Raw genomic sequence first — 13,564 nt, 5'->3', positions numbered from 1 at the left:
TCCCACTTCATCCAAAGACCTTCACCATCACTCTTTACCGGCTCTTGCCCTCGTCCTCTGCTAAAATCATTATGTCTGTTGGGTCTAATCCACATCAATCTTCAACCCTTCTTAAAACTGCTGAAACACTGGTTTTTCTTGGACCTAATGTCATAGAGTCACATCAGAGGATTTGATTTTTGTTCTAACCAGTAGTCATCAGTTGTGAATATTCCTATGCAGATTTTGATTGACTTGTTGTCATGAGTACAAATTTATATTTAACTTCACAGCTATGTATTCAATAAATGTCTCTATCTTATTTACTGCCCAGCTTAATGACAGCTATCCAGTAGACAGATGACAGATAGAGAGACAAAGAGATAAATAGAGAACACAAATGTTAACCAAAAGTAAACACATCTTTTTAAATATAGACATCTCTGGGCTTGGTGATAATGCTGTTTCACAGCTGATTTACTGTATTACTCTAAGAATAATTAGCCATAAACATCAAAGGAATGTTATATGTTTTTTTCTCTCTTTTCTCCAAAGAAACGCACAGTGGGATATGTAAGATGTCAGAAATAATTAGACAAAATTGCACAATCCCATTGTGATACTAAAATATCTCTGGAGTTGAATATTTGCTGTGAAACCTTAAAATCTGGTTTGAAAGATGCTTATTATAAACAGTATATTTTTTCTTTAAAGGTAATTGTCCCAGAATTTTTAAAGCATGGTATTATGTGACTATATGGTTCCAAGTGTGAAAAGATGTATAAAGATAAATGAGAAAGTCATCTGGGTGGCAAGATAGACTTAGAATTCTGTAATGTCGCCCTCAAAAAGAGTTTGGGAACTTAAAAAAGTAGCATTTGAATAATAATATAGGGATGAAGTTTATTGGTGAACAAAACAGAAAAGAAACTGACTCACAGATATAGAGAACTAGTGGTTACCAGTGGGGAGAAGGAAGAAAGGAGGGGCAATATAGAGGATTAAGAGATACCAAACAAACTACTATTATATAAGATAAGCTACAAGGATAGGGACTTCCCTGGCAGACCAGGGTAAGACTTCGCCTTCCAATGTAGGGGATGAGGGTTTAATCCCTGGTCAAGGAGGTAAGATCCCACATGATTTGTGGCCAAAAACCCAAAACATACAACAGAAGCAATGTTGTAACAAATTCAATAGTTTTTAAATGGTCCATTTTTTTTTTTAATCCTTTTTGAAAAAAAGCTACAGGGGGCTTCCCGGTGGCTCAGCAGTAAAGAATCTACCTACCAGTGCAGGAGACATTGGTTCAATCCCTGGTCCAGGAAGATCCTGCATGCCACAGAGCAACTAAGCCCATGACCACAACTACTGAGCCTGTGCTCTAGAGCCCAGGAGCCACAACTACAGATGCCCGCACACCTAGACCCCGTGCTCTGCAACACAAGAAGCCACAGCAATGCAAAGCCCGTGCCCTACAACTAGAAAGTAGCCCCTGGTTGCCAAAACTAGGGAAAAAGTCTATGCAGCAATGAAGACCCAGGACAGCCAAAAATAAATAAATAAATAAATAAATAAAATTTTAAAAATGCTGCATGGATATATTGTACAGCACAGGGACTACAGCTAATACTTTTTAATAACTGTACATAGAGTATAACCTTTAAAAATTGTGAATCACCATATTGTACATTTATAACATATTATATATTAACTATACTTCCATTTTTTAAAAAGAGGGAGTTTACATTCAGAGAAGAAAAAATATATATCAAAAACATGTAAAGATTTTATGAATACTGAAATACTGTCATTTGTCTTCCAGGTGAAAGAACATGGCTTTTTCATTCAGACTATAGCATACAGTACTGTGGTTTTTCTATTTACCCACACAAAATGGAACCCAAGAGACGACACAGCTGAGGAAATTACAGAGTCTTTACCAATGAAAGACATTCAAGTCTGCGTAGTTTTCAGCTGAAACAAATAACCACCAGCTTCTCCACAGCATAGATTAGAACAGGGGAAAATGAACATCACTAACTGTACCCCGGAAGCCAGTGTGGCTGTGAGACCCAAGACCATTACGGAGAAGATGCTCATTTCTATGACTCTGGTGATCATCACCACCCTGACCATGCTGCTAAACTCCGCCGTGATCATGGCCATCTGCACCACCAAGAAGCTCCACCAGCCTGCCAACTACCTGATCTGTTCTCTAGCCGTGACGGATCTCCTGGTGGCTGTGCTTGTCATGCCCTTGAGCATCATGTACATTGTCATGGACAGCTGGAAGCTGGGGTACTTCATCTGCGAGGTGTGGCTGAGTGTGGATATGACCTGCTGCACCTGCTCCATCCTTCATCTCTGTGTGATCGCCCTGGACAGGTACTGGGCCATCACCAATGCTATCGAGTACGCCAGGAAGAGGACTGCCAAGAGGGCCGGGCTGATGATCCTCACGGTCTGGACCATCTCCATCTTCATCTCCATGCCCCCTCTGTTCTGGAGGAGCCACCGCAGACTCAGCCCGCCCCCCAGTCAGTGCACCATCCGGCACGACCACGTCATCTACACCATCTACTCCACACTTGGGGCATTCTACATTCCCTTGACTTTGATACTGATTCTCTATTACCGGATTTACCATGCAGCCAAGAGCCTTTACCAGAAAAGAGGTTCAAGCCGGCATTTAAGCAACAGAAGCACAGATAGCCAAAATTCGTTCGCCAGTTGCAAACTGACACAGACGTTCTGTGTGTCTGACTTCTCCACCTCAGACCCTACCACAGAGTTTGAGAAGATCCACACCTCCATTAGGATTCCTCCCTTTGACAATGACCTAGATTACCCAGGAGAACGCCAACAAATCTCCAGCACCAGGGAGCGCAAGGCAGCACGAATCCTGGGTCTGATTTTGGGTGCGTTCATCTTATCCTGGCTGCCATTCTTCATCAAAGAGTTGATCGTAGGTCTGAGCACCTATGCTGTGTCCTCCGAAGTGGCTGATTTTTTGACCTGGCTTGGTTATGTGAATTCTCTGATCAACCCTCTGCTCTACACAAGTTTCAATGAAGACTTTAAACTGGCTTTTAAAAAGCTTATTCGGTGCCGAGAACATACTTAGATTGTAAAAACTCAGAAGGCTTGACTTTTAGCAGCCTCGTGAGTGCACAGGGGTAAGGGATATAGCTTATAAATTCTTGAACATAGTTGGTTCAGGAGAGTTTGTGAGTACGTGTGGTCTTGTTTTGTCTTTTTTTTTCTTTTCCTGTTTTGTTATTTCATGTGCTGTTTTCTACCTCTGGTCTTATTTGTGGTACATAATTTCAAACAAACACTATCAAACAAAAACAGAAATTTCATAGCAGTAATAATAGGCTGAAATAGTACATACTTTTTATTTCTTTAGCCATTTCAGTTAACCCAGCAATTAAAGAATGCCAAAATAAATCTTCATTTGCAGAATTCTTTATTACTTATGTATCAAATACACGATGACCTGCCTTGGTGTGTGGCATTAATTCTGAGGTTATGGATCCAAACGCTTAAAAATTCCATTGGGTATTGCATGATAACATAAAGGATTTTTTTTTAAGTTGTGTGGTGTCATCTACTGCTTGCAGATCTGACCTGAAGTCATTCCTTATGACTACATGGCCTGCACCTTTCTGGCAGTATAGCTGCCTCTTAGTGCTCTTAGTTCACGATTAAATAAGCATCTTCATTCTCTAAAAAGAACCTAGAATGAATGTGCTAATACTTTCCTAGGCCTTTGACTATGAATGTGAAACATAAGCAAATAATATTATGAAACAATTATCAAAACTGGTCACTTTGTTGTTGACACATCGGGCCTCCTCTAGTTCTCAGAAGCATCACAGCAAAACTTCGGATACACTCTCCCATTCTAGCAGGATTAAAGTGGGAGCACATGCCAAACTGGAGAACTTTTAAAGCAACATTAAGCTACTGTACCCATTAAGGGATGTATTGATCAGATGAGGGAATACATTACCTGAAGAACTTTGTTGGAGAAAGTTACTCATTAAATTATCAGTTGTGCATATGGAAAAAAAATTAAACACTGAAACATCTATGTTTATAGCAGAAACCACCCAGCAGGAAGTGAGTATGAAATTGTGTCTCCTGGAACCCCAGTGGCTTCCGTGCCAGACTGCTGTGTGGGTCCAGGAGGCTGCAGGCAGGACCCAAGGCCACGCAATGTGTGGCTGACCAGGACCAATGGCTCCAGTCCCTTGGAGGAGCTCACCGCTAAGTCAAGAGTGCTGACAGAAGGGACTGAAAGTGCGTAAATTCTTGCACATTCCTCAGTAAGTGACTGTTGTAGAGCTGGGCTCCCCACCTCTCATCCACGACCTCTCCCACTTCTTCACATCCCCCAGATTGCATCTCTTCTTTGTTGAGAAGACATTGGTTTCTCAACCATCTGCACCTCCATGTTTTACTCCTTAATTCCATCCCCTCTCAACTTTTCTATAATCTTGCCCCTTTCTCTCAGTCTCTCCCTCTCCTTTTCAATCTCCTTCCCATCACCGCTTCCTCTCCCCTCTCTTCTTTACTCTCAGCCATCAATTTGCTCGAGTCTTTTTTTGCACTAGGACGGAGTCCTCCACCTGTAGTACCTCCTTATGCTCCTTCATCTCTCTCCTCGTTCTCCCACCTGAGTCTCCAGTTATCCACCCATTTGTTCTGCCTCCAGTTCTCACCTGCCACTGCCTATTCTCTCTTTTGCCATCTGGGTATGCCTGTCCCAATTCCCCCAAAACTGATCTCCCAAAGGTTACTGGGGACTTGCCAATGGGCAAATCTAGTGACCTTCCCTCTGTCCTTATCTAACTTCCTGTTCTCATCAGTTCAAACAGTTAGCCATCCCTTTCTTGTTTAAGCCCGTGCCTTCTAGGATCCTTTACTTTCTCACTTCTCTAGTTACCTTCTCATTCTTTGCCTCCTTTTCTTCATTCTGGGAGTTAACCATCAGTTCTTACTTCCTGTATATTCATACTCCATTCCAACCTCCATCATTTCCACAAATATTTCCTTGCCTGAGGCTCTAAAATATGTTTCTCTGATTGTGATCTGTCTCGTTCTCACACCATAACCCATGAATTAAGTCTGGTGGACATCTCCTTGTGAACACTGTCAGTGCCTCAAACACAGCCCTTCTAAACTGAACTCATGATTGTTTTCCTGCACTCAAACCTTCTCCTTTCTACCTTCTCAGTCTCAGACAACAGGATTTTGTTTTATTTATTTGGGGGCTGCACTAGGTCTTTATTATAGCACATGGGCTTTCTCCAGATGCAGTTCATGGACTTACTTGCTCCCAGGCATGTGGGGTCTTAGTTCCCTGACCAGAGATTGAACCTGCATCCCCTGCATTGGAAGGAAGATTCTTCATTTGTTTTTTCTTTTTGTTTTCTTTTTTGGGGTGGAGGGAGCTGTGCTGAGTCTTCATTGCAGTACATGGGCTTTCTCTAGTTGTGGCAAAGGAAGCTACCGTCTAGTGGTGGTGTGTGGGTTTCTGATTGCCATGGCTTCTCTTGCAGAGCATGGGCTTTAGGGTGTGTGGACTTCAGTAGTTGTGGCCCATGGGCTCAGTAGTTGCGGCTCCCAGGTTCTAGGGCACAGGCTCAGTAGTTGTGGTGTATCGGCTTAGTCGCTCCACGGGATCTTCCCGGACCAGGGATTGAACCCATTTCTCTTGCATTGGCAAGCAGATTCTTAACCACTAGATTACTAGGGAAGTCCCAGACAACAGGATTGCCATTCATTTTATCATTCACATTAGATAAATGAGATTCTCTCTCTTTGTGGTTTGTCTTTCACATCCATACAGTATAAAAGTTTTATTACCCATTTATCTCTGTAGAAATGTTTGTATATGCACCCTCCTTCTTCAATAACTTGGTCCTCTCCCCTGGACCAATCTTCTTATCTGATCCACCTACCTCTGGACTCCTCATCTACAACTCTGCCCCTGCTCACCTTCCAGATATACATCTTCCTAGAGCAATAGTTCTCAAAGCAACATCTCCAGACCAGCCATGTTAGTTTCACTTGGGGACTTGTTAGAAAAGCAAAGTCTAGGGCCCCACTGAAAACCTACCAAGTCAGAAATTTCAAGGCAAGGGGCATCCATCTCTGTCTTAACAAGCCTTCCAGGAGACTCTGGTGCATGCTAACATTTAATAATCACTCTCCTAGAATGTCCTGTTGATTTTTAATATCAGCATCAAAATCCCCCACTATTTTCCCATCAGTATAAGATAAATTAAAATTCCTAAATATAACGTTCAAGGCTTCTTCACCATGTGGCCTCAAGCCACCTTTCCAAAGCTAAGTTTCAGCACTTCTTCTCACTCCCATCATATTCCAGAAAAATCTGGATATTTCCTGTGTTTTCTGAGCCTTCCTAACATTTTGCCCCCACTGCTTCAGAAACCTGACCCCATAAGTTTCCATCTTTCTTCCTCCAATCCTTCATCATGGAGTGCAAACACGATCTCTTCTGCAAAGTCTTCGTAAGAAGATTGTCTATCACCATAAAATTCCTCTCTCTGGGGTCTGTGCTCCCTGGAACCTCACGGGGACCTCTGTTATTATAAGTGCTTCCTATCTTGTTGCGCGTTTGTTTGTGTATTTCTGCTGTCTGCCCCCAGTAGATTGTGAGCTCCTTGAGGACAGGAACTGTGTCTGTTTTATCTCTGTATCCTTAAGAACTCCAACAGTGTTTTACACACAGTAGGCACTCAATAAATATCTCTTAATGTGAATGAAATTATGTCCCCAGAAAAAAATGTAAGTGTGCAATGTTCTCTCAGTGAGAAAACCAAACTTAAAATCTCATGATGCAATACACACTTCCTTTTTCTTTAATATTTACCCTCTCATCCCAGCTTTGTTCAAAAACTGCTAGGAATGCTTCCACATGAGAATAAAATTAATTTCTCATGCCGCTGAACATAAATGAATATCCTTTATTGGTTAGGATTCAAGCTAAGCTGTTCCCAAAGAAGAGACCCCCAAATACAGCAGTTCAAGCAAGACAGATCCTCTTTTACATGACAGTCAGGAGGTAGGAGGGAGCCCAGAGTGAGCAGGAAACTCTGCTCCACAGTGTTCTTCAAGGACTTGGGTCTTTACATTTTGTGACTCTGCCATCCTCTCAAGGCTGGTCCTTTTCTGAATGGCCAAAGCTGACTCCCCATCACATCCGTGTTCCAGTCCATAGAAAAGGGGAGAGAGAAATGGAGACCAAGCAATTTCCTTTTAAGTAAGTTGCATGGAAATTATACACATCATTTTTCCTTGGATTCCATTGGCAATAACTTGGTCACATGGGCTTCCCTGGTGGTTCAGCTGGTAAAGAATTCGCCTGCAATAAGGGAGACCTGGGTTCAACCCCTGGGTTGGGAAGATCCCCTGGAGAAGGGAATGGCTACTCACTCCAGTATTCCGGCCTGGAGAATTCCATGGGCTGTATAGTCCATGAGGTCACAAAGAGTCAGACATGACTGAGCAACTTTCACTTTCACTAGTCACATGGACACACCAAACTGTAAAAGAGAATTAAGAGTGAATTTCTTGTTGGGCAACCATGTGCCTTGCCAAAAATGAGCACTTCAAAATAAAAGGAAGAAGGAGAGAATGGATACCAGGGGCCAGTGAGCCATCCCTTCTACAAGAGAATATTGGTTTCTGCATGTGCAGCTCAAATATTACAGGGCAAGCCAGATGGCTGTCCAGTCAATGGTGACCTATGTACCAGGATGTCGAGGTTTAAGTTATGGGTGATTTAACTAAGATTGTCCCTATGCTGAAAATCTAGTATTTATCATGACTGTAATGTCTGCTTGCTTTTTTATCACCCTCCATAAGTCTTCATTGAAAATTCTTGGCAATTGTGAGTTTAAAACTTTCACAAGTCTAAGTAAATAAAAACACAAAAAATATATGCATAACTAATTTTCACTTACTAACTCATTTCCAGCTTACTAGATAGATCCTAACTAAATATGCTTTCTCATACCTACCTCTGTTCTTAGCAAAGAAGAGTCCATGTATGTTTCCTAGCCTAAATCAAACCTGCTAAAAAAAGTCTATTGTTCAATTTACTCCTTTAACTGATAGTGTGAGTTGCTACTGACCATTGTTGCCCCCTTAAATTAAAGCTTGAGTGAAATAATAGTAACTTCTGATATGGTCGGTGCTTCTAGGGTAAACATTAGCAGATTAAAAGTAAACCCCAGGAGTCACATTTCATTCACCTCCATTAACTAATAAATTAGGACTTTGGGGCTTGTGTACTTGGTAAAAGAATTCTTGGACATATCACTCCACTGGAGACCTGATGCTTTGCTTGAAACTAGTGTCAGTAAGAATATAATACTACTATCAGCTTTGGATAACTCTATAGGCACCCCACACTTATGAACTTCAGTTTGCAAACTGATACTTATACACCCAGAGCAACACCCAGCAACTGTGCAGATTACCAGCACAAGTCATTTGTTAATAGTTTCAGCTATCACATTGATCTTAATCGACTCGTGTGTTTGCAGTGTTTGCTAAATTTTTAAGATCTCCTACAGATAACTTCATTCTGTAAATATTTGCAAAAACAGTGAGAACACTAGAAAAAATAGCAAGAAAGAGTATATGACTACAATAGAAATACAAATAACGGTAATTTTTAAATTAAAATTGCTGAGACAATGACAGTCATTGGATATGGGAATGGGATGAAATCTTGTTGAGTTTGTAGGGGACACTATAAACAACAGGTGAAAAGGCCCTGTGCCTAAATTGTCAACTATAATTATCAGGAAATAAGGGAAAGTAATTAATGAGATGTCCCAGCATTGCACAGTAGTTCTAAGAGGTATCTGGGAATGTGTGTGATCACATGTAGTAATCTCAGCAGAGAACACCAGTGACATTTTATGGTAGGAGACAAAAGAGGCTAAATCCTGCAATTAAAAACAAAAAACAGTCCCATTCAGTAAAGAATTATGCCACCCAGAATACCATTATCACCACCTCCTGGAAACCCCAGGTATATCAGCAGGAATGCGGGATACTCAGGAGCCTAATTAATTCAGCTGTTGGCTTGGGGATATTTGAGAACTTAAAGACTACACCTCATGAAAGTGTTGCTTATGAATTTTATTGTAAGTCATCAGTTCAGTTCAGTTCAGTTGAGTCACTCAGTCATGTCCGACTCTTTGCGACCCCATAAATTGCAGCATGCCAGGCCTCCCTGTCCATCACCAACTCCCGGAGTTCACTCAGACTCACATCCATAGAGTCAGTGATGCCATCCAGCCATCTCATCCTCTGTCGTCCCCTTCTCCTCCTGCCCCCAATCCCTCCCAGCATCAGAGTCTTTTCCAATGAGTCAACTCTTCGCAGGAGATGGCCAAAGTACTGGAGTTTCAGCTTTAGCATCATTCCTTCCAAAGAAATCCCAGGGCTGATCTCCTTCAGAATGGACTGGTTGGATCTCCTTGCAGTCCAAGGGACTGCTAAGACCAATTTAAATCTGCCCAATAACAAAGTGGGGACTTCCCTGATGGTTCAGATGGTAAAAAATCCACCTGCAATGCAGGAGACCTGGGTTCGATCCCTGGGTCAGGAAGGTCCCCTGGAGAAAGGATTGGTTACCCACTACAGTATTCTTGCCCTAGAGAATTTCAAGGACAGAGGAGCCTAGCGGGCTACAGTCCATGGGATCACAAAGAGTCGGATATGACTGAGAAACTAACATTTTCATCTTCACTTTTTCAATATCAAAGTGAGGGTCAGGCCAACAAATACAGACACAATGGGTAAAGAGCTTCCCATGACAGTGATAGAGATCATCCAGAAGAGGGACCCAATAAAATGTCTATCATCACAGAGGAGGTATTGTTATTTGACAGAACTGGCTCATGTCTTTATCTGATGAAAAGGTTTTTGAAGACTAAATATAGACTGACCTAAGAACCCCAGATTTAGAGGACTTCCCTAGGGGTCCAATGGTTAAGACTCCACACTTCCACTGCTTGGGATGCAGGTTGGATCCCTAGTCCAGGAACAAAGATCCTCCATGCTGCACGGTGTGAACAAAAAAAAAAAGTTAAAAGAGGGCTTCAGATACCTGTCAGTAGGAGGAGCTAATTTTAAATGGTAGGAAGGAAGATACTGGATGTTCCTGGGACACTTAAATCATACAATGTCCCTAAATCATCCTCTTTTCTCTCCATAAACTCCAGAAAGTACACAGCAGGTTTCAGCCTTGCCAAAAAAAAAGTGGGGTGGTGGGGGATGGGTTTGAAATCCCTCCCTTCAGAATAGAAGGGAATCACTCTGAAACTCCCTTTGCTTCAGGAAAGTAAGTAATCTGCTGCCTCTCTGGAAGCTTCCAGCACCCAGAACAGAGGGTGGTGCATAGTAGTATTCAATATATATAATTTATATGTCTGTTGAACTTAATTGAAGTGAACACATTGATTACAGGCTTCAAGAAATTTAGAAACTATGTCCTGGGTAAGGAGGGTACCTTCTCATGAGGAAGTGGAATTGTCAAACATGTATTTAAAAAAAGAAGGCATCAGGACACTGATGCTACAAAAGGAACAGTGACAAGAGGAGCTGGGAAATAATATCAACAGAGTCTTAGGTAATCAAAATTATTGATTGACCACCTGCTATGGGTGTGAGTAGATAATGGAAACTTTTAATTGAAAAAGAAAAAGGGACAACAGCAGTGACATGAAGAAAGCAAGACTACAGCAATAGAAAGAGCAGACGTCAGAAGATAATTTTGGTGTTGGTTTTGGGTCCACAAACACCAAGTGAGAATCTGGCATGAATTTGACATCTACCTAAGCACTGGGAGCTCTGCAAGAAGAAAACAAAAGGGGAAAGAGGGAAGATAATCCAGGTGGGAAACTAGGAGACACTGGTCTTTTTCTTTAAAGCTTTTTTTTTTTTTTTTATTGTGTTAAAAGTCAGATAATATAAAACATACTATTGTAACCATATTTAACTGTGCAGTTCAGTGCACTAAGTATATTAACACTGTTGTGCAACTCTCACCATCATCCATCTCCTGAATTTTGTACCTTCCTAAACTGAAACTGTCCCCATTAAATATCAACTCCCCATTCCTCCTCTCTATCCTATTCCCTCATCTCTGACATCTACCAATGTACTTTCTGACTCTATGAATTTGTCTGTTCTAGGTACCTCATATAAGCAGAATCAAACAATATTTGAAAAAATCTGTACCTACTGTATATTGGATTGCACTTTTTCTCTTTTTTATTTTTTACATTATTAAAATATGATAACACATTTACAGGAGACTTAGAAAATATAGAACAAAGTTACATATAGTTCTACCATATATTGCAATTATTTTTTAACTAGATGAATTAAAATTTTTAGTTGGAGTTTCAATATCAAACTATCAAAAATTAATAGAATGAATATATAAAAAGTAGAAGGATATAATAGACCTGAAAGGCACTATGAACCTATTCAACATAATTAAGATTTATACAATTTTCACACAACAGCAGGACAGAAGTTCTATTCAAGTTCCCATAAACTAGGATAAACAGTGGAACATATCCAGGGATTTAAAACAAGGTGCAAAAATTTCATAGTCTCAAGGTGTTGAAATCATATAGTCTGTTCTCTTATCATTGTGGAATTATGTTAAAAAATCAACATCAAAAATATTTGAAAATAGCCCACATATTTTCAAGGGCAATGTGACATTTACCAAGAGAGAGGTTAACTTAATATATGTATGAGACCCTGGTCTTAGGGGCAGATTTATAGAAATCTGATCATATTTATTTTCCATTAGATAAAACAGAATTTTAGAGGGGATTTTAAGCATTGCCTTTGCTAAGAGGATGAGGAAGGGATGAGGCAGCAGAGAGCATTTGCTCATCTGATTCTCAGGGGAAAGGAAGGTCATACCAGAGGCTCTGAAGAATGGAGGAGAAGGAACGGTCCTTCAGAAAATGGATAAACAACATGGATACAAGAAATCAGGTTGGCATGTTTGTCCATTTTGTATGGTATCAAGTAGTCATATGTCAAGGGATGATTTAGGCAAAGCTACTTCATGAAGACACCCAAAGGAATGAGGATGGAGACAGTTCTCTGAGGAAAATTTAGACTCCTGAGCAGCCTAATAATGAGCAGACCAGTGATCCCAACTGTTTCCAGTTCATGGTTAAGCACTCAGTAAGGAACCAGCAAATGAATAAATCAGTTACTCAGTTAAGCAATCAAGCCTGAGTTGGTATTTGGATGGCTAAGGAGAACAACTCAGGGAATATATAAAATACACATTCAGAGGTATGAAACAGTGATACAAAAGAGCTGAGGCTGCAAGCTAAAGCCCCCTCTCTAGCTGGACTTCGCAGGTGGGGGCGGCAAGAGGTGTTTCATAGAGAACAAGGAGAACATCCATACGGTAAATGGTGTTGACGTGGACTCTAAAACCTCTGAGGCAGCGTGTGTCCTCTTGCCTGGCAACTTTACTTGAATACTTCTTATATATCAGTTTCTCAATGACAAAGAACTGAGGCCTGACTTCCCTTTCTAATCACACACGCATACCCACAGAAAGAAAAACAATGTCCTCAACCCTAGTAAGGAAAGCAAAAGTTTGTTTGATATAGGCATGTGCCATTGGTTGAATAGTTAACAAGAGTCCAGTGAGAAACACCATGTTGTATATGAGAGAAGAGAGGATGGGATGGGATGAGCTGAGCATGGGAGACTGGGGGAAGACAGAACAGTGCTGTATTTTGAGAAGTGATTAAAAAAAATAGTGATAGTTTGTCTCTTTCATTCAACAAATTCCTGTAACAGGCTATTAATAACCATATTAATTTAGTTTATATGTCAGACTCCCTAGGTAGTTTGTAAGATCCTTGAAGGTGGGTACTGTGTCTTATTTCTCTCTGTATAACCATTCCCTAGTATAGGCATTCCAGAAATGTTTGATGGATAAATGAATAAACGAAGGATCACAAAGTTGAGTAGACCGAAGCTATTACTGAGCAATCTTGAAGGTATCCTGCAATCTTGAAAAGCTGAAACTGGAATTTCAGTAAACTATTTTAAGAGGCAAAATAATATTGTAATGTCAGGTACACCATTTATGCACATATCACTTTGTGTATGACAATACAAATTGGAAAAGGAGGCTATGAGAATATCGGCCTCACTGGGAATACCTAGGAGAAATCATGATCAGAATTTTCAAAATATGTCGATGTGGAAGATATCTTGCCTTAGAATGCCTACCCTGCCCACAAATTCCTTCTAAGTAGGTTATAAAACACAGGCCCTGCTAAGAAAAGCTGCTGTAGGTCGTTCTTGAACCACAGTCCACCACATAGTACCACATGATACCCTAACCCCTATCAGTCATCCACTAATTGATCCAGCCAGCCCGCACCTGACCCAAGAGCAGCTACATCTACCACCTGGCTATGTTCAATAGGGTGGCCTGGTAAAGAAACTCCTGTCAAACAGAAAGCAATCAGTTGCA

General features: G+C 40.9%; 1 protein-coding gene across 3 annotated transcripts in view; it reads left to right on the top strand.

Annotated features, from left to right (window-relative positions):
• Positions 1–8,250, top strand: part of HTR1E (5-hydroxytryptamine receptor 1E) — a 97,307-nt gene extending 89,057 nt beyond the window's left edge. For 2 of the 3 annotated variants that reach the window (XM_005210904.5, XM_059889845.1), the window contains exon 2: positions 1,805–8,250. In XM_005210904.5, the coding sequence (XP_005210961.1) occupies positions 2,009–3,106 (1,098 nt within the window). In that variant the 5' untranslated portion in view covers positions 1,805–2,008 and the 3' untranslated portion in view covers positions 3,107–8,250. Of the gene's footprint in view, positions 1–1,804 lie in introns of those variants that run through there. The other variant, NM_001112674.1, reaches the window with a different exon arrangement.
• The last annotated feature ends 5,314 nt before the right edge of the window (positions 8,251–13,564 follow it).

The sequence above is a fragment of the Bos taurus genome, chromosome 9 (genome assembly GCF_002263795.3).
Source record: "Bos taurus isolate L1 Dominette 01449 registration number 42190680 breed Hereford chromosome 9, ARS-UCD2.0, whole genome shotgun sequence".
Taxonomy (NCBI): domain Eukaryota; kingdom Metazoa; phylum Chordata; class Mammalia; order Artiodactyla; family Bovidae; genus Bos; species Bos taurus.
The sequence above is the reverse complement of the archived record's forward strand: the minus strand, read 5'-3'. Positions and strand labels throughout refer to the sequence as shown.